The following is a 23843-nucleotide window of genomic DNA, read 5'->3' as shown; positions in this document are numbered from 1 at the left end:
AGAAATCCGCCTGCCTCTGCCTCCCAAGTGCTGGGATTAAAGGTGTGTGCCACCTCCGCCCAGCTCGTCTTGAATTTCTTATGTAATCAGCTTTTACAACCTGTCTTTTATGTTCCTGGGCCAAATAATGCATGGGCGTTTTTGGCATCCACTATCAACATCCACAGAATTGGTCTTGCTGCACTCATTGAGGGTTTTCCTTTGCTCCCTACACCAAAGAGCTTCCTTGTAAGGCATGATAGAGGGTAGCTTAGCGTTTCCTAAGTAAATTTATTGGCAAATCCTTTATAACATCAATGTGCTACTGTTTCTCCCACAACAGTGGAAATACTCATCTTCTTATATATTTAATATCTGAAAGCTGAGGGGGTTTCGGGAACAACAAATTCTTGGAGGTGTTTGATCTGAATTTCTCTTCACTTACCGAAGACAAACTACCCAGAGGCAACTGTGTCATCATGAGCATCCTCCGAGATCACTGCAAGCATCTAACTTACCCTCCACTAGTGTGTCTGCCTCCCTCCTCCACTGAGAACGGGCATAACCTTCCAGATCTCTCTCAAGTTCGGGGAATTCATTTTTCCTTCACGTAATAAATCTTTTCTCCTGTTAATCTACCATTAGTTTATGTCATTGACATAATCATTGAACAATGAGAACAGGTATCATATGCACTGTATAGGTAAACTGCTGTATGCTGTCTGAGTTCACCAAGACGTTCTCTCTGAGAGTCAGGATTGGTGGTTGTACTACTCCCAACCAGTTCTGTCTCAAGTATGCTAGTCTCAAAGTCTCTTACAGATGGTTGGTGGCAACACACTCCTTTAATCCCACCACTAGAGAGGCAGAGACTAGCAAATCTCTGAATTCCAGACTAGCCTGGTCTATGGAGTGAGTTCCAGGGCAGCCAGGGCTACACAGAGAAACCCTGTCTTGAACACCCTCCACCTTCCAACCTCCTGCTGCTCCCCCACCTCCTACACCCCAAAGAATCAGTCTCTTACAAGCCCCCCCCCCCCTTTAAAGGATTAGCTGGTGCTCCTAATGTTGAATGGAAGGAACGGAACAGAATATATCAGCCCAAGCATAAAACATTGTGTCCTTAGAAGGTAAACCGTGTTCTGGGGAGATGGCTCAGTGGTTAAGAGCATTGATTGCCCTTCCAGAGGTCCTGAGTTCAAATCCCAGCAATCACATGGTGGCTTACAACTATCTGTAATGGGATCTGATGCCCTCTTCTGGTGTGTCTGAAGATAGCTACAGTGTACTCATAAAATAAATAAAATCTTTAAAAAAAAAAAAACAACTCAAGCAAACAAAAAAGGTGAACGATTTTTAAGATATGACATTTGTCTCACCGGGCGGTGGTGGCACATGCCTTTAATCCCAGCACTTGGGAGGCAGAGGCAGGTGGATTTCTGAGTTTGAGGCCAGCCTGATCTACAAAGTGAGTTCTAGGACAGCCAGGACTATGCAGAGAAAACCTGTCTCGAAAAACAAAAAACAAAAAACAAAACACAAACAAACAAAAAAAGACATTTGTTTATTGCATGATTTAAAAAGAAAAAAAAAATGCTAGTACTCCAGTTATGGGAAACTCATCCACGGAGGGAAAACTCAATAGGGAACTCAGCTGACTATGCCTTCCCCAGTTGGTTCGTTGGTTCCTGCTTCATGTTGTAAGCAACTGATTTGATGGTGTCACTTGCATAGTTGCTTTTCGATTTTTTACTTTAAAGTCTTCCAGGAAGAGACACTGTTCTGCCACCGACTCCATAAAATCCAGCTGACTGCCTCAATGATGCTTCCTCAATTGCTCTCTGCTGGATGTTCTGAGATCCTACATGATGTGGTTTTACTGTCTGTCTGCTTCTTCAGTTGCTGTTTTCTTTTTGCCTTTGCTTTGCTAGATACTTAAACTGACTCATTCAAAACTGCAGTGGGGAGAACCTACAAGGGCAGCATGCAGTAGGCTGAGGGAGACGGACTCCTGTGAGTTCCAAGCAAGTCTGAGGGCAAAGCAAACTCTCACTCTTAAAAAAGAAAGCAAAAATAATAAAATAAGTTTTATTGAAATCTGACGGAATTTGAAAGGTTTCATTTTATAACGTATTACACATTTTCTTTTTAAGGTTTGTGTAATTATTTTGGAAAATAGTTCATAGCTGGGTCTCTGCATTCACACAAGACAGGATATATAATTGTGACTTCAGTGCAGTCTGTTCTTATTTAATTTTCTCCACTTTAAAACCGGGGAAGCAATAGAATTTGTTCCACAGGATACTATAAAGATCAGAGATAACTAAAGAAAATGGTTAGAAAGGCATATTAAGATCTTACTGTACAACAGCTTAAATTCATCTTGAAATCTGTGTACTAAAATGTTATTGATATTTGTGCTGGTTAGTGTTTATTTGACACAGCTAAACTTACCAGGAGGAAGAGAGACCCTCAATTGAGAAAATACATTTATTAGACTGACCTGTGGATAATTCTGTGGTGGCTTTTTTTTTAAAAAAATTAATAATTGATGTGGTTGAGCCAAGCTTCCAAGGATCAGTGCCACCCCTGGGTAGAGTGGTCCTGGCAGGTGGAAGAAAAGCAGATGGACATGAGTTTGCTTTCTGCCTCTGCTCCTGCTTGAGTTCCTGCCTTTTCCTCAATGATGGACTAAATCAGAAAGGGCTTGTAAGCCAAAGGAACCCTTTCCAGAAGTTGCTTATGGTCATAGTGTTTACAACAGCAATAGGACAATATTAAATTATCTACCTTTATGTGACTAATTACCACTCTATTCCATTTACTAGCCTACTGATGGGATTTAGAAATAACTTTCATTTTCTTGACATTTCTATTATGCTCGAGTGAACCTTTACCAAGGATCATTAAGAAACAAAGCAAACAAAGTGCTGCTTGAAGGTTGCTTGAAGGTAGAATCCCAAACCTTTACCAAAAAGGGCATTAACGTTAAAACTTTTTGAGGCTGTTTCTCCTTTATAGTCCATTTTGAAACACCATACCAATAAATTCTTAAGTGCACAGTTAAAAAGTAGGTCACATCAAATAATGGTATAACAGGAGCCAATTTTTAAAAATCAACAAATAATTTAGAATTACCTGGCAAGTCAATTGGAAAAATCAGGGGCTTGGAAAGTCAAACCTGGTTGTAAAAGCCTGGAATTCCAGACACCGAAATTGAGGAAAATTATTGAGGCTGGGTGGTTATCGTGATTCCATACTGTTCAGCAAGAGATCTGGTGCCAAGAAAAACTGAAAAGAGGGACATAGAAAAAGGCATGGTGCAATGTGGCATAAGGACAAACTCAGCTGAACTTGTACAAAGTTAACTGAGGGGATTGCAAAATTGCAGTGAGGCTAAAATAGGAATCAAGTATCAAAACCAGATGAACAGAAGGGCAGACTAATGAGGATTAGATGGTCTGCATAAGTGTTCTCTTGGGGAATGTACTGTGGAAAAAAGCCTTAACTATAAATGGATTTGTGCTGTGCGAGCCCTTTTCAAAGAACTGCTTAGTGGCTCTGAAAAGAGCCTTTGGGTTGGGAGAGAAAACTGTACGCTCACTTGGAGCTGGTGTACTTGGTGACAGCCTTGGTGCCCTCCGACACGGCGTGCTTGGCCAGCTCCCCGGGCAGCAGCAGGCGCACGGCCGTCTGGATCTCCCGGGACGTGATGGTGGAGCGCTTGTTGTAGTGCGCCAGGCGGGACGCCTCGCCCGCGATGCGCTCGAAGATGTCGTTCACGAACGAGTTCATGATGCCCATGGCCTTGGAGGAGATGCCCGTGTCGGGGTGCACTTGCTTCAGCACCTTGTACACGTACACCGAGTAGCTCTCCTTGCGGCTGCGCTTGCGCTTCTTGCCATCCTTCTTCTGGGCCTTGGTCACGGCCTTCTTGGAGCCCTTCTTCGGGGCGGGAGCGGATTTCGTTGGCTCAGGCATGTTACAACACAGACTGCAGTAGCAGATATCTGGCTGTATGGAGGAGGCGAAGTGAATGTCTTATATACATTGTGTTATTCAAATAGGAGCGAGAGATAGACGCATATTTATTGGTTAGTTTAAAATTACAATTATCCAATCAGAATCCAGATTGTTCAAACTTGTGTTTCTACTGGTTAAAATATTAGTCTCTTAGCCAATGCCACGTCTTCATTTTTAGCGCCATTTAGTCAATAACAGAGTGAACTGCTCTTCCGCCTCAGCACTTTTATTGTACACAGTGTTTTGTTCGTTATGTCCGGTCGCAGTAGCAAGACTCGCGCCATGGCCAAGACCGGCTCCTCCCGGGCCGGCCTGCAGTTCCCCGTGGGTCGCTTGCACCGCCTGCTCCGCAAGGGCAACTACTCGGAGCGCGTGGGCGCCGGCGCCCCGGTGTACCTGGCGGCCGTGCTGGAGTACCTGACGGCCGAGATCCTGGAGCTGGCGGGCAACGTGGCCTGCGACAAGAAGACGCGCATCATCCCGCGTCACCTGCAGCTGGCCATCCGCAACGACGAGGAGCTCAACAAACTTCTGGGCTGCTTGACTATTGCGCAGGGCGGCGTCCTGCCCAAAATCCAGGCCGTGCTGCTGCCCAAGAAGACTTGAGAGGCATTACAAGGCCAAGTGAACAGCATTGTTTCGAAATGTTCTTATGAGAAAAATGACTTTTTAGAGACACTTTGTACTCGAAAAGAAGTGACACTTGGGTTTGTGAGTGATCCAGGAATACAGCAGTTCCATTTTCTTACATTGAATTACTGAACTTGTCTAAAGTCAGAAGCGGAGTTCATGGCTCCACCCCAGTCCCAGTGATCAACTTGAGGTTATAGGTTTGCATAACAAGTGTTTCTTTCCTTGGGCTATGCCAAACAGAACAGGGATGAATGCCTTGTAAGCCCTGTGTGGTACCAGTCTAGAGTTTCTGCAAGGCAGGCGACCTCAGTACTATTTTGTACTTTGCCAGTTATTGTTTCTTGAGCATTGTAGCTAAAAAAAAAAAAAAACCAACAGTTTTCTGCGGTCTTCAATAGGTGTTTCATTAAAATTCAGCTAGTGGCCTAGCACAGAGCCTGGAGGCATTAAAACAGTTTTACTAAACAAGTGAATTCAAGCCTGAACCCACATAGAAGGAAGAAATTTCTGGTTCCCACAAATTGACCTCTGACTTTCATATGCATACCCTACCCTTAAAATAGATGTAGCTAATAGTAGATTTTAAAAAAATAAAAAGTAAGCAATATTAGCCTAGTTGTGGCTTTGACTTAACCTTACTCTGTCTGTTTATGACTCAGCATGGGAATAAAGTGAAGCTGGAGTTAAAAAGTAGGGAATGTGTGATGAGCTACCCTAACCCTGAGAAACAGAACTTGCATTTTCTGTTGTGACCCAGTATTCATATATATGACAGGGTGGCTGTAGGTAGCACTGAAATGCAATTTCACAAGACAGGTATAGAGTAATTTATACCTGTAAATACCATCACAGCTGTTTGAGGCAGTGGGATTGCTGAGTTTGAGAAATCCACGTGGGTGTATACTTAAATAAAAATTTAGAAAACATTGTTTTTCACTTTATTTTCCTGTTATGAATATTTGTAGTTAGCTGTTGTACCTTGCTGTTATGTTAGCGATTCATAAACTGTTAGCATTGTGCATGCGTGCCCTACATCTCTAATTCCAATGCTCAGGACACAGAATCAGGCAGATCTCTGAATTCCAGGCCAGCAGGGGCTATACAGTGAGAACCCCAAGCAGCTATGTATACAAAGATGTGCCCTAGATGAGACCGCAGTAATAATGATGGTATTGAATGTTGTCATCCTAATCACAAGAATACTAATAAGCAGACAATCCATGTTCTGAAATAGTTCAATCTCTTCTGCAAAGCTGAAGGCCATTCATTGAAGAACAAACAGTGAGGGAACATACCCTTGATGTTGCCCATGTGAGCATACATGAAATCTGGAGTTTGGAATGGGATTCATAACACCTAACAGTTTTTGCTGTCGCAGGAAGTTCAAGCACAAGGTCTGTTAAAATCTAATTATTCTTTCAGAAACAATCAATTCCACATCTAGTCACCATAAATAGAGTGTAAAGAAATAACCCAGTGAGAACACAGAAGTGGGCAAATAACATAGGAAGGATGAAGAAGTGTATGGATTTAAGGGAGCAGGGAGCTGGTGCTTTAAAAGCATCAAATCTATGGAAGGGAGTTAAAGGGAATTATTATTAAAGAATACTATGGGGATCCAGCACAGAATGCCTATAAATATAGATTCATAACTAAGATGAACAAAGCAAAGTAGGAAGTTTGATATTGACAATAAGGTAAAAGTTACAAGAGATAGCCCCTTCCCTTAGTTTTAAATATTTTTGATATGATACTAAATTCCAGATCTTTGCTCGTCTGAGACTTAGCCCCTTTATGTAACTGTTCTTTTAACTTCCAGATTATGTGTAAAAGCAAAGAAAACTCTGAGTATATATTCTAAATCCATCACTAAGCAATTCAACTTTTTTACTGATTCTTGTCTTAATAAATAACATTACGGCCTACCTACTAGGATAGTCTAAGAGTGTGACATCTGTCACTGAGTAGCAATTTTTATATGTCGTTACTAAAGTAAAGGTAAGTTCTTCTATAGGAGATAAGGTATGTTTTTTAAAGTGTATTTAGAAGATGACCACACTGTTGTGACACCCCCACCAGATGGAGTGTTGTCAGAAACAGAATATTCATGCACATGTAGCCATGCCTGCCTACTGACTATGAAAAGTGTTTCATGTTTTCATGTAATTCCAAATGAAAGCCTAAAACTGTGAGACAGGACCAAACCAAACCAAACCAAAATCTACGTGAGCCCTTCGGGACTTAGAAGTATACCTCAGTGCCTCTCTGTGGAAGGATGGGATGCACTCCTTAGGGTCTGTCAACAGCCTAGATCCTAAGACAGGCTCTGCATCTGCAGTAGACCTGTGGACCTTGCTTTCAAAATCGTCACCTTCCTTTCCAGAAGGTCACCTCCCGAAAAGGGCTTTATTTTGTTTTACGGATTAATTCCAATAGAAAGCACTATGATATTATTCTACCTAAAACTTAATTTTGCCTTTCTGTGTGGAGGGTGTAGTAACGCGTGGGCACGAGATACAGGTTGTACATGTGTGGGGAGGGGTCGACTTAGGGCCTCATCACCTTTGAAGTCTTCGATTCCAACCCTGAGCCAAGGGTTAAGTTAGCTAACTTGTCTCTGGAATCTTATTTTGGCCTCTGTTATGTTACAGGAAGACACATGATTGCTAGGGAGTAGAACTTCTCACTCTTGCACAGGGGCACGAATGTTGCATAGGTCACAGGGCCACAAAAAGCTTAACACTTTGATGAAAAGGAAATGGATGGTAGAATTATGGACAGCCAGGAAGCTGGTTGTAGCACTTTGTTCTGGGCTTTACATCTTCCCTATGGTTTTCTTCCTGTTTCTCCACCCATCAAACACTTTATCCAGGGGACTTCTTGTTTTGTTTTTCAAGACTAGTTTCTCTGTGTAGCCCTGGCTGTCCTGGAACTCACTCTGTAGACCAGGCTGGCCTCGAACTCAGAAATCCACCTGCTTCTGCCTCCCAAGTGCTGGGGTTAAAGGCGTGCCACCACGCCTGACCCAGGGGACTTCTTGACACCTAAGTATACAAACTAAATCAGGTTCTCTTGTTAAAATGCTTCTAGCAATTCTATGATGTATAAGGCAGCAGAAATCATAAATTTAAATTCAGGGCAAGAACTTAAGCTTTACACAGGCCTAGAATTTGACTCTACCGGCGTTATATGGCTGTTAGAGTAATTAAAATCCTTCAAGGAACTGAACAGTAAGTGCACTCGGGGAATAATTAGACCTAATGTTAAGTATATTTCTCCAACACAAGTACCTGCTAAGTATTGTGAAGACAGGCAGGTAAGCATTAGTGCCCTACTGGACTTTGCAAAGTACTTACCAGCTTAGGCACTCTTTAAAGGGCACCCATAAGCTAAATTAAGCAGGTAATTGAAACTCAGAAGCTGGCTACCGTGCCAAACTAGAACTCCAATCGGCCTACAAGTAAGACAGCACCTTTGTGTAGGTATGGGTGGCTCTGAAAAGAGCCTTTGAAAAACACAGAAAGACGAACTTAAGCCCTCTCCCCGCGGATGCGGCGGGCCAGCTGGATGTCCTTGGGCATGATGGTGACACGCTTGGCGTGGATGGCGCACAGGTTGGTGTCCTCAAACAGACCCACAAGGTAGGCCTCACAGGCCTCCTGCAGAGCCATGACGGCCGAGCTCTGGAAGCGCAGGTCGGTCTTGAAGTCCTGCGCGATCTCGCGCACTAGCCGCTGGAACGGCAGCTTGCGGATCAGCAGCTCGGTCGACTTCTGGTAGCGCCGGATCTCGCGCAGCGCCACGGTGCCGGGACGGTAGCGGTGGGGCTTCTTCACGCCGCCGGTGGCCGGGGCGCTCTTGCGGGCGGCCTTGGTGGCCAGCTGCTTGCGCGGAGCTTTGCCGCCGGTGGACTTGCGAGCGGTCTGCTTAGTACGAGCCATAGCAACACTTTAGCTTCCAAAGCGAAGTGATAGCGGGAAAGCTCCACCACCAAAATTTATACAGATGGGCGAGTTCTGATTGGTCAAAATGGCTGCCAGCTCAACTTAATTGGCTGGTGAGTCCTTTTGTTTTCTGCAGTCTGATGGTAGTGTTTAACCAAGTGTGCAATTTCCTCATTGAAAAGGAAATCCCGCTGTAGGTTCGTGGAGATCAATGTAATTTTTACTAAAAGCACTTTTCTTTCTTTTTCCTGTTTCAGATTAAATGAAAAAATGTGTAGCGAGATACCTAAAAGGTAGGTAGTGGCTTTTTAAAAAGGCTCTAAGAACATTGACCCCCTGGAATTCAATTTGCGTGGAAGGGGGGAGGGTCTAGCGGAAATGTGTCTAGTGGAAATGTTTTTAGCTGTGATACCACCAAATGATTTAACATCCTTAGCAGATTTTGGCCTTGCTAAATGTCATTTAGGACTTGTCAATCATGCACATAAACAGGACTCAAGTGAAGATCGATTGTACAGTGACTAGTTGTTTCCCAGTATATAAGCGCTGTTATCCAAGTGTCACTAAAGGAACATTTACTTCAAGACAATTCTTTGTGCAGTCCGGTCTGTCCTAGAACTCGTCCTGCAGAGCAGGCTGGTCGAGTTCCTGATGTGTTTGCTTTGTGTACTAGGCCCGAGGTTGGGTGCCAGACTTCCAGAAAGTTACGGGGTTGAAATAACCCTTGACACAAACTAGCAGAGGCAATACTCAGATTTCCCACAATGCACTATCCCAGCAGTGTTTAGTTCTCTTTGGAGAAAGTGAGTGGCTCTGAAAAGAGCCTTTGGTGATTCGTAGTGTTTCGTACAAACGGTTTCACTTTCCCTTGGCCTTGTGGTGGCTCTCGGTCTTCTTGGGCAGCAGCACGGCCTGGATGTTGGGCAGGACGCCGCCCTGCGCGATGGTGACGCGGCCCAGCAGCTTGTTGAGNTCCTCGTCGTTGCGGATGGCCAGCTGCAGGTGGCGCGGGATGATGCGCGTCTTCTTGTTGTCGCGGGCCGCGTTGCCCGCCAGCTCCAGGATCTCGGCCGTCAGGTACTCCAGCACGGCCGCCAGGTACACCGGGGCGCCGGCGCCCACGCGCTCCGAGTAGTTGCCCTTGCGGAGCAGGCGGTGCACGCGGCCCACGGGGAACTGCAGGCCGGCNCGGGAGGAGCGGGTCTTGGCCTTGGCGCGAGCCTTGCCGCCCTGCTTACCGCGTCCAGACATAACTGAGCTTTAGCAAAGATAGCCAACGCAATAGGAACTGAGAAGAATATACGCATACTATTTATAGTCAACGCAGGGCGCGAAAACGGAGAGCTTTCATTGGTTACACATTGATTACCAATGGTACCGTGGTTTTGAAAATCCCTTGTTTTGATTGGACTGTTCGTACATGACGTATGCTGATTAGAGGTTCGGCATAGCCGTAAGTTTGTTTAAAACGCAGCCAGAACAGTGAGCACTCTCTAGTTACCTTTTCCGACTTGTTTGGTTCTCTACTTTCAATATGCCTGAGCCAGCCAAGTCCGCTCCCGCCCCGAAGAAGGGCTCCAAGAAGGCCGTGACCAAGGCCCAGAAGAAGGACGGCAAGAAGCGCAAGCGCAGCCGCAAGGAGAGCTACTCAGTGTACGTGTACAAGGTGCTGAAGCAAGTGCACCCCGACACCGGCATCTCGTCCAAGGCCATGGGCATCATGAACTCGTTCGTGAACGACATCTTCGAGCGCATCGCGGGCGAGGCGTCCCGCCTGGCGCATTACAACAAGCGCTCGACCATCACGTCCCGGGAGATCCAGACGGCCGTGCGCCTGCTGCTGCCCGGAGAGCTGGCCAAGCACGCCGTGTCGGAGGGCACCAAGGCTGTCACCAAGTACACCAGCTCCAAGTGAGTTCGTTTAACTCACACTTTTAACCCAAAGGCTCTTTTCAGAGCCACCCACAATTTCCAATGGAAAAGCTGTTGCACATGCGTGGTTATTGATAATGGTCTTTTCCCCTTTTCGCTTACAAAGCGTAAGGTAAAGTGCCAAACGATGCAGTAAGTAGTGTGCATTCGGAAGTTATGGGTTAATTGGCAATCGGCTTTTCCTCTCTGGTCGGTTGGAATGTTAGTTGCGCAGCGGCCAGTAGTTTTTATTTACGGGTGTGCACTGTATCCTGAAGCTTTAAATTACGCACTAACTGGTATTCAGATACCAACCAACCTTTCATTCTTCCTAACTGAAAAGTATGCTGCGTAAGCAGACTCTAAGCACACCTGCGTGGCTGTGGGTATTAACCGTACAAGCGAAAATCGAACCTGAGTGTAAATTCATGAAAATTTGCTTCGGAGAGTCCATCTTCAAACTGATTTGAAAGCCCAGCCGCAAGCGTCAAAACTCCACTTAAAGCCACTGGCCCCCAGCATGACCGCTGAGTTGGAGGTGAATTAAAAGCGTAGGGTAGCCCCCCAATATTCGTGGGACTTCCATGCACCATCCAGATTCTGATCTCCATAATCCCGATAGCCCCAAAATCATTTTTGATGTTTCATGATATTAGCGTTATTCGTTACCTCATGACCTTTATCCTGTAAGTCATATTTTGTAGATCACCATTGCAATCCCTCTGTATGAAGACTTTAGCGTGCAGTTAAAGCAAGACAGGTGGAGAGCTAAGGAATAATCTAGTTTTGCAATGTTGTGAAATGTGCTGCTCTTTTCTGCCATCTTGTGGCAACAAACAGAATCACAAGCCCATGGCCTTGGGGTTTTTTTTTTTTTCATCCAGACTGAAAATGCTTCCTTATGCTGTGACCAGTGAGTTATAGTAATGTTACTATTTTTTTCCTAGTAACGTTAAAAGAGTTATATTAACTTCTCAAGAGTCATTCGTGTGTGATTGGAGGAGAGGAGGCAAGACATATGAGACTGGGGCACATAGAGGGAGAGTCTGGTCAGAGCTGTCAGAAACAAAAACTACACAAAATCAAATAAAAACATTCTAAAATAACTGAAAATATTAAAGACTTGCTTTTTAGTTTTCTATTTCTGTCTCTTATTCTTTACTTGGCATTTTCCAGTGTCTTATTCATACCCAAAGATATTATTAAGATATTATTAGAATGACAAGGCTGCATAAAAACACAGATAATAGATATTTTCTTGAAGTTCAATCAAGATCAAGGTAGGAGCAGATATGGATTCTCCTGAGGCCTCTCTCTGGGACTTGGCAGGTGTCTACCTTCATGTCCTGCCCTTGGCCTATTCAGCCCCATGTCTCTCTAATAAGCGCCCACTCTTAGGACCATTCTTAATGGAAATGGACTGAAGGCAAGTTATTAGTCAGGTGGTCAGTCACTGACCTGCAGCTCCAGCCTGTGAAGATCTTGTCTCCAAATACAATCATACCAAGGACAAGACCTGACCATGTGCCTTTATCACCACACTTAACACTGTATTTTATTTCAGCCTGCTATTATTCCACATTCTCTTTCATTTTAAAAGTCTGCATTTAGTTAACACAGCTAAATCAACAACTGGAGATTTTCTAAACTGGAGTCTATGTGAGTTACTCACGGGGTCCAACAGTCGTTGAACGTTTGAAATCATGTTTCATTTCTACAAATTTTCTTGAAGTCCATGCCTTCTGACACTGTTTTTGTTTTTGTTTTTGTTTTTTTAATTTGATAGTGTTATGAGACACTTAGACCCTTAATCCTGCCACTCTATTCCCAAATTTTGAAAGAAATTGGGAAGCAGAAATGAGTAAAGTAGACTCATTCACAGTTAGTGGAGTTCCCATGCACTCTCTACTTTTCCTGTAGCAGTGTTACAGTTTTATAGAAACCATAGAAAGAAGTCAGGATAGCATAGAAAGAGCACTGGGTTCTAGGTGAGTCAGGCTGCCCTGCTGTGAGAACTGCTAGAGTCAGGATACCAGCCTTTCCCTTCCCCTTCTTGGGATTCCTGGAGGAAATCTTATATATTTAGTTATGAGCCTAGCCATTTAATGGAGAAGTCCTCCTAGAGGAAATCTTAATTTTTTAGGGTCCATTGTCTTAGCATTCCTCTTTCAATAAGAACCAAAACACAGCACATGGGTGTTCATAAAACTGGTAGGAACTGACAGGAGCTGAGGAGCAGAAGTGCCCACTGTGTTCCTGTACAACACAGTTTCCCTGGCTGGGGCTTCCAGTATTGAAGAAGGTATGTGTTTAAATATGAAATAGCCTTTTGTATGGTTTCTAGCAAACATTTAGAATATGACCCAGACTAAACAAACTAAAAGTCGTCTATTGTTTTTTTAATCTCAAAGTTGGAAAACTGAATATGAACAAAAATTTCTGAACCCGGACAAACGCATGAAGTGTCCTGCCACCGAGGCTTGAATCAAATGCCCAGAGTTTCCCAGTTGATTCCCTGCTAAGAAGACATTCCTTGCTTGGCCCCTCTGGACAGAGCACAGGGTCTCACATAACAGACATTTGAAAGCTAGTTAAGAAAAAAACAAAACAAAACAAAACAACAACAACAACAAAAAAGTAAACCAGAGGGAATAGCCTTGACCTTCTAACAACAGCGAGGTGAGGGTGAAGGGTAGGAAATATTTAGCGTTGTTTATTGTTGTTTTGGGTTTGTATGTTTTAGTCTTGAAAACTGAACTCAGGTCAGTCATTGTATTTGTTAAGCAAATACTACCTCTCAAAAGTTGTTTATTGTTGATTGAATAATTATCTAAGTTTAAAACTCAAAACAAGCAATCTTTTCTACTTAGATTACCTTTCTTTTGTTTTTAATTACATTATTTTTAACTGGCAAGGAGAAATTTTATACATTAGTTGGGCCCACCATGATATTTTGCTATCTGTATACAAGGCTGAGTATTAAATAGAGGGAACTAAGGGACCTGTTTACTTGTGCTTGTGATACAATCTCTTCTACCTGTTTTTCTCAGTCCCGTCTCTAAAAGTCCCTTCCTTTTCTTTAGTGGTTTCCCCTTCCCTTCTGTCTTACAAGACATAAAAGGGAAGAAGGTAGAGCTAACAACAGGCCTGAAGGTTCCTCTCTCCTACAGATCCCTACACTCTGCTCATCTCCCTCCTTTCCTTTCTCTCTCTCTCTCTCCTCCAGTCTATTTGGGATGAAGCCAGGATCTCAAATTCCATTTAAAATGGTTGTCTAACAAATCAATGCCCCCCCTTTCTTTATCTCTCCGCTCAGGATTGAGCATTAGAGAGACCTGTTTCCTTCTGACTTTAACATCTCAACAATTAAGATTTTAAGTAGGAAAAAAAAAAAAAAAAAGAAGAAGAAAAGAAAAAGAAAAGAAAGAAAAGAGAAAAGCGTACCAGTTTGAATTCCAGAAGGAAACACATATTTTAAGAGGAAAAATATCAGTACCAGGCTTAAATTTTATTTTATTTATATTTATCCTTTGAAAGAAGGTCTCCATATGTTGCCCAGCAATTTATTGGTTCAAGTCACCATCTGATGAGCAGCTGGGATTTATATAAAAGCAAAACTTTAAATTTAAAAATTTTAACTGTTACTGTTGTGTTATAATCTCTGAACTTTGCTCTGTAAAATGCAAAATTCATCAGAAGTTATCAGTAGGTTCATTTTATTATGCACCAGGTCTCTCCCTGCAGGATTTAGCAGGGGGCTGGCGCTATCAAGGCCTGATACTGGGAGATAAATGCACCCAGGCCTGACGGGGGAAACTTGGCTTGGCGCATTATCAAAGATTATTAACAGAAGAGGTAAGAGTTGTCAGAACAAACTTCGAAAGACTTGGATGTGGACAAACAAAATCTCAGAGTGCCCTCTCGGAATAATGTAACAATGGTAATGGGGATCTTTTGCTGCCTTTGATATATCAGGATATCTCAGCTCGATAGAGATTGACTATAACGGATGCCAGTTTTTCTCCAAGTGCTGACTGTGGAAAGGAAGGTAAGGCGGGCGTGTGGCCTTTCCTTCCCCAGACCTCACCAGGGACAACACTCAATTCTCCACCAAGCGACTATTGTTCCATATAGACTTTATACTCCATAAGTAACGTCCAGAGCTCTAAAGAAATCAAGGAATAAAACACACCATACTGAGCTGGTGGTGATACGCGCCAAGGAGGAGAAACGGAGCAGGAGGAAAAGGCTACTCCATGTAACTTTCACAGACACTCTTAAAGCGAGCAGGCTATACATAGTTTCCCTGAACCGGACATTTGTAGTATTCAGTTTAGCGGCGCACAGACATGCTACTTCTGCAGCTGGGTTAACCACCTCTGAGTCTGTTACCATCCCACGGTTAATTGAAAGCGCTCTTCGAGATGAAAACATCTCGAAGAAATATTGAGCGCAGCATGCTTTAATTAGTTATTACTTTCGGTTTCTGCAAGCAAATAGAAAGTGAATAAAACTTCGATTATGTGGCGAGGAAAAAAAAAAATTGCACCTTAGCAGAGGATGGTTTCGATCCATCGACCTCTGGGTTATGGGCCCAGCACGCTTCCGCTGCGCCACTCTGCTGGAGCTGGGAGCTTTGCTTGAGAAATCACACCTTTATAGTTTGATTTGAACACTGTCTTTTGGCAGCTTTTTCCAATGTGTAGTGATTAGCTGATTTAATTGGTGATTTACATCTAACAAAATGAGCCCCGAAGGATTTCATTTTAAGTAGATAAATGAAATTCAACGTTTCTTTGAGAAAATAGCTTGTCACTAACCTACGAGTCCCTTTCATTTGAAAGAACGATTTTTTTAAAAATATGATTAGTATGTACGAATAATTGAAATATAAGTAGGAAAACCGAATGGTTCTAAGGCAAACTGTATTTCGAAGACATGATTTAGAAAAAAGAGCCCTGCATTGGCCGGGAATCGAACCCGGGCCTCCCGCGTGGCAGGCGAGAATTCTACCACTGAACCACCAATGCTCTGGTAACTCTTCTTGTAATCTTACAAATAATTACGTTTTCCATATGAGAAATTCTATTTCAAAACATCACCTCTCTAAAAATTAGGTATTAACATCATCTTACACTTTTATTGATAACGATTAGTAATGTTTCTTCCTTATTTACGGCAACCACTGGCCGTCCCAGGCACTTGCAAAACACCAGCTCGTAGACCATAAGTCTCCATTCGGAGGTGGAAAGATTGACAGACTTAGGTGGTATGGGGGCGACGGGGTTATTGAGGCACGGGGAGGGCACTACGGATTACGTGAATATCGCCTCAGTGGAGGCGTTTCTCAGAAATCGCTTAGGAATCCGGGTGGACCCTGAAGGAACATGAGCAGGAAAGTGAAGAAAAGTTAAAGGAATGAGAAGAGTGTCGAACGGAAGGGTGCAAAAGAGCAGACCAAAGGGAAGAGAGAAGACCCAAGGCGCGCACTGGTATTTCGGATCAGTGCTGCTCCCTAATGGTCGGAAGTCGGAAGACCAGAGAGGCGGATGTTAGAAATGAGCATTCGGCCTTAGGAGCTTTGGTCAAGGATGCATTGATTTCAGAAGTAACTGTAATGTCCTTTAGGAAAATCGAGTCCAGCAATGCTAATAAAGGATAACTTCTCCCCAAAGGCACAGTCATGACTTCCATAAAAAGCATAAAAATGAACTCGTGTTCAATGATTTTGTATAATAAATTCAAGATGTGACTGCTGTAACCTAATCAACAGAAAATCCAAAAAGTAGAATGTCGAAATAAAATTGTGAGCAAGGCCATAACTGGTTTTTTTTTTTTTTTTTTTTTTGAGCGTACTAAATCTGGTTTTGCCCGGGGCCTCCTTTCAGGCCATCCCAGGTGAGAATATAAATGTGCAGCCCTACAGAAACTTCTGGAGAAGTGGAAAGGGTGTCGAAATGCTTTCCAAAAACCTTTAGAATTTCACATACATGTTGGGACAAAAGCTGAGGGAGAGGCTCGGTGGTGAGTAAGGAGGAATAGAGAGAAGGGGGAGAGAAAGAAAATTAAAAACAAAAACAAAAATCATCAAAACACACACACACACACACACACAAACCAACAAACTAACCTCTTAACTATGTAACCTCAAAATCCTAAGTTAATTAATGGAGGAGAAAGAACGCTCAGCATTGAATCAAAATGTAAAAGTCGTTCAGCAAAAGGCACTGTTAAGACTTTTAAAAACAAGCCAGAGACAGGCAGAAAATATGCATGGCATACCTGAAAAAGGGTTTCTTTATATGTTTATCTATATGTTGTTAAACGAGCCATCAAACCCCACAGACACCGAGGAAAGAGAGACTCTGGAAGTGTTACTGGGAAGAGAAACCACGGTGTTAAGATACCCTTGTCCAGAAGGTTTCTTAGGGTTTCCAGAACTAAGATGTCCAAAAAGGTCTCCCCACATTTAGGAAAAATTTTAATTCAAAATCGCTATTGCAAAGAGAGCAAAGGACACCTGCAAAAGAGGAAAGGGTTTTCTGCCATATTGTGCTGTGATCATAAGATCTGTACAGAAAGAATTTCCCCAGTGTAAAAAGGAGTTGGAGTGAGGAAGTTGAGGAGGAGTTGCTTGAGTCTGGCGCCTTAGACCACTCAGCCATCCTGACAGGAAAAACGTCCCTGGAGTAAAATGATTCCAGAAGTTTCTGGGAACTTCCATCTTTCCTCTTCGCCTGGGGTCAGCTCTGTGCCTTGCAAAGTTCTGCCACTTATCCTCTATAAACCAGTTAAAAGAGCCTGGCAAACACAGAAGTGGATGCTCACAGTCAGCTATCGGATGGAACACAGGGCCCCCAATGGAGGAGCTAGAGAAAGTACCCAAGGAGCAGAAGGGGTCTGAAACCCTATAGGTGGAACAACAATATGAACTAACCAGCACCCCCTGAGCTCGTGTCTCTAGGTGCACATGTAGCAGAAGATGGCCCAGTCGGGCATCATTGGAAAGAAAGGCCCCTTGGTCTTGCAAACTTTATATGCCCCATACAGGGGAACGCCAGGGCCAAGAAGTGGGAGTGGGTGGGTAGGGGAGCAGGGTCGGGGAAGGGTATAGGGGACTTTTGGGATAGCATTTGAAGTGTAAATGAAGAAAATATCTAATAAAATAATTTTTTTAATAAAAAAGGAGTTGGAGGCTCAGGTAAAGAAACCCCCAAGTGGAGGCCTCAGAAGCAACGTTTCTATCTCCCCCTCACCCCATCAGAGGACTTAGGACTCATGTGTCACTTTTCTTTTCTTTTTGGCAGTTTTACATGATTCATTGTTGTTGTTGTTGTTGTTGTTGTTGTTGTTGTTGTTGTTGTTGTTGCTAGTGTGTGTATGTGTATACCATGGCCTGCATGTGGAGATCATAGGACAACCTTTGGAAGCTGATTCTCTTCTTCTCCCCTGGGATCTTAGGACTGAACTCAGATGGTCAAGTAAGTATGAGTAGTGAGTACCACCTCTCCAGCCCAGGTGCCACTCCTGTTTACTTACCAACAAAGCTAGATTCTCATTATTTGCCTTACATGTGATGAGCTGAATTGCTTATCCTCCTCATCGGTCATGACAAAGTGCTCACTAACCAACCTTTGGTCCCTTTAAGCATGAGCCAGGCAACAAGATGAGCTACCCCCAAGTAAAGCATTATATGATGTGATTGTGCTATCACATCAAAAGAGGTGATTCCTTTTCCATCCATAATAAAGCACAAAGATAACACCTCTATTAAGGAAAGAGGTTAATAAGCAAAAACCATAACAAATAGATTTGATCCAAGTTTGACATGTTGTGGGAGCCTAGAAGTAGACCATTTAAAGACCCAGGGAGAACCATCTATCTTTAGGATTACATTTACTGAAGTATAGACAGCAATGGACAGTAAAAATGTGCTTGTACAAACAGAAATAGGCTGAATGGGATCCATAAGATGGCCTGGTGGCATAGTTTGAATATGCTTGGCCCGGAAGTGGCACTATTAGGAGTTGTGGCCTTGTTGGAATAGGTGTGTCACTGTGGACGTGGGCTTTAAGACCCTCATCCTAGCTGGCCGGGAGTCAGAATTCTGCTAGCAGCTTTCAGATGAAGATGTAGAACTCTCAGGTCCTGCTGTATCATACCTGCCTGGATGCTGCCATGTTCCTGCCTTGATGATAATGGACTCAACCTCTGAACCTATAAGCCAACCCAAGTTAAGTGTTGTCCTTTTAAGAGTTGCCTTGGTCATGGTGTCTGTTCCCAGCAGTAAAACCCTAACTAAGACACCTGTCTACAGGCCCTTGCTGGCCTCTCCATGCAGCACTAGCTCCCCAGTCCTTTAGGATAAGTCCTGGAATGCCCCATCAGATTAGGGACGTCACAACATTTCTGTGTAGCTGGCTGCTACACAGAATAGAAGGGGAAGTCTGACATAATATTCCTGGAGTTTATAACTCTTTATAATTCCTGGAGTCTCTTCTCCTGGCTTCCATGACTGGCATTCTGTCTGGTGATAACCGGATGACAGAAGCTACCACAGCATCCTGAGCTACACGTACTGAGTGTCTTGGATGATAAAAATTTCTGAAGGTGGTTAGTGTAAATTCTGTTGACAATGTCAGTTCCTAACAAAAAAAAGCAGCATCTAAACCTGTTCCTGTATCTGCCAAAATATTCTGCTGTCATAAAAAAAAGGGCAACTTTTCTTTTCATTTCCCAGATTTTCCTCCTGTATCCTAGAGTTGTGTTATTTGTATGTGTTGTGTACACAACTGTACATTCTGTGTACATGGTCTTGTATACTATGCATTCAGATGCTGATTTCTGTTCCCCTGAGATCTAGTTACTGTACAGACGTGGGCACTGTCATGAATATTCAAGGCTCTCCTGTATCAATGTGGTATAAAAGATGCTAGCCAGTTACCTCTGATTGATTAATAAAAGATCTCTGTGCCGGGCATGGTGACATACACCTTTAATCACAGCGCTTGGGAGGTAGAGGCAGGCGGATTTCTGAGTTCAAGGCCAACCTGGTCTACAAAGTGAGTTCCAGGACAGCCAGGGCTATACAGAGAAACCCTGTCTCGAAAAACCACAAAAAAGAAAAAAGAAAAAAAATCTCTGTGAGTCTGAGGCAACTCTGGTCTACAGAGCAAGTTCCACAACAGCAAGGGTTACACAGAGAAACCGTCTTGGAAAACAGAAAAATAAAATAAAATAAAGTAGATTCTTGTCAATTCGATCAAGACTCTAGAAAATAATATTAACTTTCTTTCTTCGGGAGATAAGGGGCTACATGATCCAGAATAGTATAGATGACTCAGCATTTTAGTGATCTTCTCCCTGTGGCAATGAAGTGGGTTTACAGGCACGCCTCATACTTTTTATTACCTTCATGAGCAAAATATGTGATTGAGAATCTTAAGTGGAGGTACTTACTCTAGATTATTTAGATGACACCCAAATGACGTCATGAATATTTATGAGACAGATTGAGAGAGATTCTTCTGAGGTTCACAATGTAGAGAAAGAAATGTGAAAGGAGTCAGAAGTGAGAGAGGATTTTTAGTTTAACCTTGCTTCATAAATTTCTTTTTTCCAAGATTGTCAAACGGTCAACTCTATCAGCATTGTAGAGTGCTGATATTTTTATGAGTTCTTTCTTTCATTATATTAAAGTCAACGTCTCGATTTTTATCCAGAGATAGGAATTCTGCTCTTTATGAAAGAAACTACCTTTCCTGAGCACTTTCCCAATGCTGATGTCAATGACATCAGGACAAAGTGTGTCCTACTCAATGCTGAACTTTATTCATGCTTTCCATAAAATGTCTTCAAGAGGTTTTGTATTCTGATTGCGTACCTCTTCACTTATTCCCTATTCTGTGAAGGCATTTTAGTTGCAAAATAGATAGATTAAAATGCAAGTCCCAGAGCTACAACCAATAGCTTATCAGTGCATTCTCCCAGGTAAGGATTATATGGACTTTATTGCCAATCATATTTTAAAACCTTTTAGAGTAGAAAATGAAGTTGACATATGTATACTGATTTATGTCAAATACCTGCCACTTATTTGTTGGTTTTATCTTAAATCATATTTCTCACATCTTCAGAACTATTTTTCTCCTACCTCACCCATCCTTTTAAAGTTATCACTCCTTTCATTGTTTAATTCAGACAAGATTTTGATTGACAAGTGTCAATTAGTATAGTGAAATATTTAAATCCTTTAGCAATAGTGAATTCTTTCTAAAGTATTAACATTTTACTAGTCAGTTTTTTTTGGGGGGGGTGATGATTTAACACAGATAGGAGCACATAGAATTATTCTACCTCCTCAGTCACTGTTGCTCCACATTGTACAAACGTTTAATGAGAAGAGCCGGCAGAGATCATGAAACACTTATCTTATGTACATATATATACATCAACTAATAGGAAAATATTTATAGAATTTAGTTATAAATCCCTTTAAAATTTACCAGTGTACAGTAAACTTACCAGTACCACCCCCGCTTTGATCAAAATGCCAGTATACAGCCTCTACTGCCTCACCCTAGTTCTTTTTTTTTTTCAATTTTTATTAGGTATTTACTTCATTTACATTTCAAATGCTATCCCCAAAGTTCCCTATACCCTCCCCGCCCTGCTCCCCTATCTACCCACTCCCACTTCTTGGCCCTGTACTGGGGCATATAAAGTTTGCAAGACCAAGGGGCCTCTCTTCCCAATGATGGCCGACTAGGCCATCTTCTGCNTCCTTGGGTACTTTCTCTAGTTCCTTCATTGGGGGCCCTGTGTTCCATCCGATAGCTGACTGTGAGCATCCGCTTCTGGTTTGCCAGACACTGGCATAGCCTCACAAGAGACAGCTATATCAGGGTCCTTTTAGCAAACTCACCCTAGTTCTGAAGGCTGAATCTGATCCCAGATGATCCCTAGGAAATACCAGTAATAGCTCCAAAGGCCAGGATGGAGCGTGGTGTTCAGTGGCTTTCTCCTTGGCATCCTGCCGGTGAGAAACACAGTATCCAGCTCCTCAAAGATCTCTAAAAGGCACTGACACTGACTTGGAAATGATACAAAAAATTGTCTCTGGAAACTTGATCTTTCCTTTAAGATAAGAATGCACTTTCCTTAGAAAATGTCCTCCTATTTTTCAAAATACACTTTCAATGTTCTCTCCCATTTTTCTTTTTAATTCCCATTAATAGAAATAAAGACTAGATGCTCAGTACTATTGCTATTTTCTTTAGCTGTTAGTAGAACAGTTCTTAATGTCTGATCCCTGCTAGGGAACATCAACACTTCTCTGGGGATTTGGAAAAAGACAAGTTCTCAGCCCCACATCAGACCTACTATGCTAGAAACACTGAGGGTTGTGGGACTCAGTGTAAGTGCCCCTGCATTTTGTAGTTTTAAGATAAGTTTGGTTGAAAAGGAATTGAAGCAATTAAAGATAGTTTAACATATAATATACATGATCAGTTATGGCCTTTAGTGTAGAACTATTTGCTTCAGCACAGTTGAATTATGAAAGCAATATGAGAGAAGAGTTAATTCCAAACTTGCTGACTCAAGGCAATGAACAGATAGAAAACAAATGTTCTTCTTGCATACGAAAAGTACAGCGGGGCTGGAGAGATGCTCTGTGGTTAAGAGCACTCACTGTCCTTTGAGAGGACCTCTGTACAATTCTCAGGACCTACATGGCCTCTCCCAACCGTCTCTAATTCCAGTTCCAGGGGATCCAACACCTTCACACAGGGACACATGCAATACACATGAAATAAAAATTTAAAAGAAGAGAAGTACAGTGGACAGGTGTGGACATCATTGTGGACTGCTTTTTAAAATGAATCAAACTATGGATTCTTTAGAGGTTAACAAGAAGAGATGTTATGTATATAGGAGATAACATTCAAAGTGTCGAGAAGAGGTTTGACTCAAGGTTTAAGTACTGCTTTATTAAAATGGGATATATCCTCAATGTAATAGAGGTAGAGACTATAGAAAGAAAATTATGGAAATTTTAAAATAAACGACTGGGGTCAGTTCTCTGTGGATTTTAAACAGTGTTGGTATGGAGACAATGCTAAATTTTCACCCAGGGCTCAAGGAGATGAGTCTAGAGCTAGCGTTACAGACCTCTGTTAGAACTTCTGCACAGGTTTAAAGGGTGGGATGCATGTTTATGTACATGACAGTGTATTTCCATGTATATTAAATGCATTGTTTTTGTAGAAAGGATTCTCAGACTTTTACTTTAGACCCTGAGATGTCTAGGAATTCTCACTAAGCACACAAATGGAATAAACCTTGAAAATATGCAGTTTGTAGGGATAGCAGGTTGGGAAAATCATAAAGAGTCAGGCAAACACTATATAGTCCTCTATCAGCAAGACTTTATTGGATGGTGAGCATCACAATAGTTCAGTATAGAAGGAACCAATATAATGTACCAGACTGTAAAAACTTATGCTAATAGGGCTATTACTCAGGCATCCCTTATTTTCTACTCAGGATGATCCTTGTCATCAACCTCTTGAACGCNCCCTTTACCTCTTTGTTCCTGAGTGTGTAGATGAGGGGGTTCAGCATGGGTGTGATGATCCCATAAAAGAGAGACACCATTTTCCCCCGGTCCTTGGAAGTAGGGGATGGTGGCTGCAGATACATGTAGATGGCAGTGCCATAGAAAAGGACCACCACGATGAGGTGGGAGCCACATGTCCCAAATGCCTTTCGCCGACCTTCAGCTGATCTTATTCTCAACACTGCCCGGACAATAAAAGCATATGATATGAGGATGAGANTCACAGGTATTAAAAGNAANANNACACTNATGAANAANNGNTCNNNTTCNNTNGCTGTCGTATCCACACAGGACAATTTGAGCAGGGCAGGGACTTCGCAGAAGAAATGGTCCACTTCCTTGTGACCACACAGTGGCATCTGAAGCGTCCATGTAGACTGTAATACTGAGTTGCTGAAGCCACTGATCCAACATGCAGCTGCCAACTGGAGACAGCGCCTCTGGTGCATGATGACTGAGTAGTGGAGAGGCCGACAGATGGCTACAAACCTGTCAAAGGACATGACACCCAGGAGAAAGCATTCTGTGGATCCCAAGGCCAGGAAAATGAAAAGCTGGGCCACACAGCCACCATAGCTGATCACCTTCCGGGTGCTGCATATGTTGATGAGCATCTGTGGGACTGTGCTTGTGGTGTAGCACAGGTCCAGCAGGGACAGGTTAGTGAGGAAAAAGTACATAGGGGTGTGGAGTTTGGAATCCAGGCGGGACACAAGAATGATCATCATATTTCC

The 23843-nt window shown here is 42.8% G+C and overlaps 6 protein-coding genes and 2 non-coding genes across 8 annotated transcripts in view; 2 read left to right on the top strand and 6 right to left on the bottom strand.

Moving 5' to 3' along the window:
* Positions 1 to 8584, bottom strand: part of LOC110334111 (histone H3.1) — a 16112-nt gene extending 7528 nt beyond the window's left edge. The window contains exon 1 of the mRNA XM_021215970.2: positions 8248 to 8584. Coding sequence (XP_021071629.2) covers positions 8248 to 8576 — 329 coding nt within the window. The 5' untranslated portion in view covers positions 8577 to 8584. The remainder of the gene's footprint in view (positions 1 to 8247) is intronic.
* Positions 3541 to 3961, bottom strand: LOC110334108 (histone H2B type 1-M). The gene has a single exon (XM_021215968.1). It carries the CDS (start codon positions 3958 to 3960, stop codon positions 3580 to 3582), a length of 381 nt encoding a protein of 126 aa, XP_021071627.1. The 5' UTR covers position 3961; the 3' UTR covers positions 3541 to 3579.
* LOC110334109 (histone H2A type 1-H-like) lies at positions 4255 to 4608 on the top strand. The gene has a single exon (XM_021215969.1). It carries the CDS (start codon positions 4255 to 4257, stop codon positions 4606 to 4608), a length of 354 nt encoding a protein of 117 aa, XP_021071628.1.
* An 805-nt stretch (positions 8585 to 9389) lies between the features above and the next one.
* On the bottom strand, positions 9390 to 9831 carry LOC110334105 (histone H2A type 1-B/E-like). Its single transcript, XM_029547363.1, has one exon. It carries the CDS (start codon positions 9828 to 9830, stop codon positions 9438 to 9440), a length of 393 nt encoding a protein of 130 aa, XP_029403223.1. The 5' UTR covers position 9831; the 3' UTR covers positions 9390 to 9437.
* A 260-nt stretch (positions 9832 to 10091) lies between these two features.
* On the top strand, positions 10092 to 10538 carry LOC110334107 (histone H2B type 1). The gene has a single exon (XM_029547365.1). It carries the CDS (start codon positions 10114 to 10116, stop codon positions 10492 to 10494), a length of 381 nt encoding a protein of 126 aa, XP_029403225.1. The 5' UTR covers positions 10092 to 10113; the 3' UTR covers positions 10495 to 10538.
* A 4503-nt stretch (positions 10539 to 15041) lies between these two features.
* Positions 15042 to 15113, bottom strand: Trnam-cau. Its single transcript has one exon. It is a non-coding gene; the product is annotated as a tRNA-Met (tRNA).
* Positions 15114 to 15449: 336 nt separating this feature from the next.
* Trnag-gcc lies at positions 15450 to 15520 on the bottom strand. Its single transcript has one exon. It is a non-coding gene; the product is annotated as a tRNA-Gly (tRNA).
* A 7486-nt stretch (positions 15521 to 23006) lies between these two features.
* Positions 23007 to 23837, bottom strand: LOC110334099 (olfactory receptor 2B2). The gene has a single exon (XM_021215956.1). It carries the CDS (start codon positions 23835 to 23837, stop codon positions 23022 to 23024), a length of 816 nt encoding a protein of 271 aa, XP_021071615.1. The 3' UTR covers positions 23007 to 23021.
* Between the last annotated feature and the right edge of the window lie 6 nt (positions 23838 to 23843).

This window comes from Mus pahari, chromosome 16 (assembly GCF_900095145.1).
Source record: "Mus pahari chromosome 16, PAHARI_EIJ_v1.1, whole genome shotgun sequence".
Lineage (NCBI taxonomy): Eukaryota > Metazoa > Chordata > Mammalia > Rodentia > Muridae > Mus > Mus pahari.
This window is presented reverse-complemented; position numbering and strand designations above follow the sequence as displayed.

Bases quoted from the DNA above. Each gene is read 5' to 3' on its own strand.
- LOC110334108 (XM_021215968.1), bottom strand. From the start codon at position 3,960: ATGCCTGAGCCAACGAAATCCGCTCCCGCCCCGAAGAAGGGCTCCAAG.
- LOC110334109 (XM_021215969.1), top strand. From the start codon at position 4,255: ATGTCCGGTCGCAGTAGCAAGACTCGCGCCATGGCCAAGACCGGCTCC.
- LOC110334107 (XM_029547365.1), top strand. From the start codon at position 10,114: ATGCCTGAGCCAGCCAAGTCCGCTCCCGCCCCGAAGAAGGGCTCCAAG.